The 606-nt window shown below is 56.1% G+C and overlaps 1 protein-coding gene across 1 annotated transcript in view; it reads left to right on the forward strand.

The window, feature by feature from the left end:
* The window catches only part of LOC104999773 (stAR-related lipid transfer protein 8-like), a gene marked incomplete at its 5' end in the record, with an annotated part of 5,575 nt that overhangs the window by 1,633 nt on the left and 3,336 nt on the right, over nt 1-606 (forward strand). Inside the window, 1 exon segment of the mRNA XM_010855371.1 lies at nt 116-454. Within this exon segment, the coding sequence (XP_010853673.1) occupies nt 116-454 (339 nt within the window).

Here is a 606-nt window from a genome sequence, read left to right on the forward strand (position 1 = left end):
AGAGTCCACCTTCCCCCTCACCAATTTCACATTGGGATTGCTGTGCCTTCTGCATTCCTGGAATGCAGAGGCTCTTGGGGAATAAGGAAACCCTTCTGTCACGCCTTCCTCACAGTCCTCCCCAAGGATCAGTGGTTGGCAGCCACACAAGCCGCCACCTTGCTGCTCCCCGATGAGAACCGAGAGGTACTACAGACCCTGCTCTATTTCCTAAGTGACATTGCCTCTGCTGAGGAGAACCAGATGACAGCCGGTAACTTGGCAGTGTGCCTGGCACCTTCTATTTTCCACCTCAACGTCTCCAAGAAGGATAACCCCTCACCCAGGTGAAACAGGGCAGGGCATGGCAGGAAGGGTTTGGGGCTCATTGGCTTTTTGGCCCTGGTTGGCTGGCACGGCAGTTCCCAGGCATCACCACAAGGGGTCAGTCTGACTCTTCAGGGGCCTGGGGCTGGTTGGACGCTGTGAAGCAGGGGCTTGGAAAGGGCAACAGACTGTTTTGTGTTCAGGACTGGCAAGCAGGCTTCTGGGGAGCTTGTCTTGTGCCCTTATGCCATCTTCTCTTCCTGGCCCTCTCTTCCTGGCGCTTCCCTCCAGGATCAAGAG

Source organism: Bison bison, unplaced genomic scaffold (assembly GCF_000754665.1).
Source record: "Bison bison bison isolate TAMUID 2011002044 unplaced genomic scaffold, Bison_UMD1.0 scf7180017853758, whole genome shotgun sequence".
Lineage (NCBI taxonomy): Eukaryota > Metazoa > Chordata > Mammalia > Artiodactyla > Bovidae > Bison > Bison bison.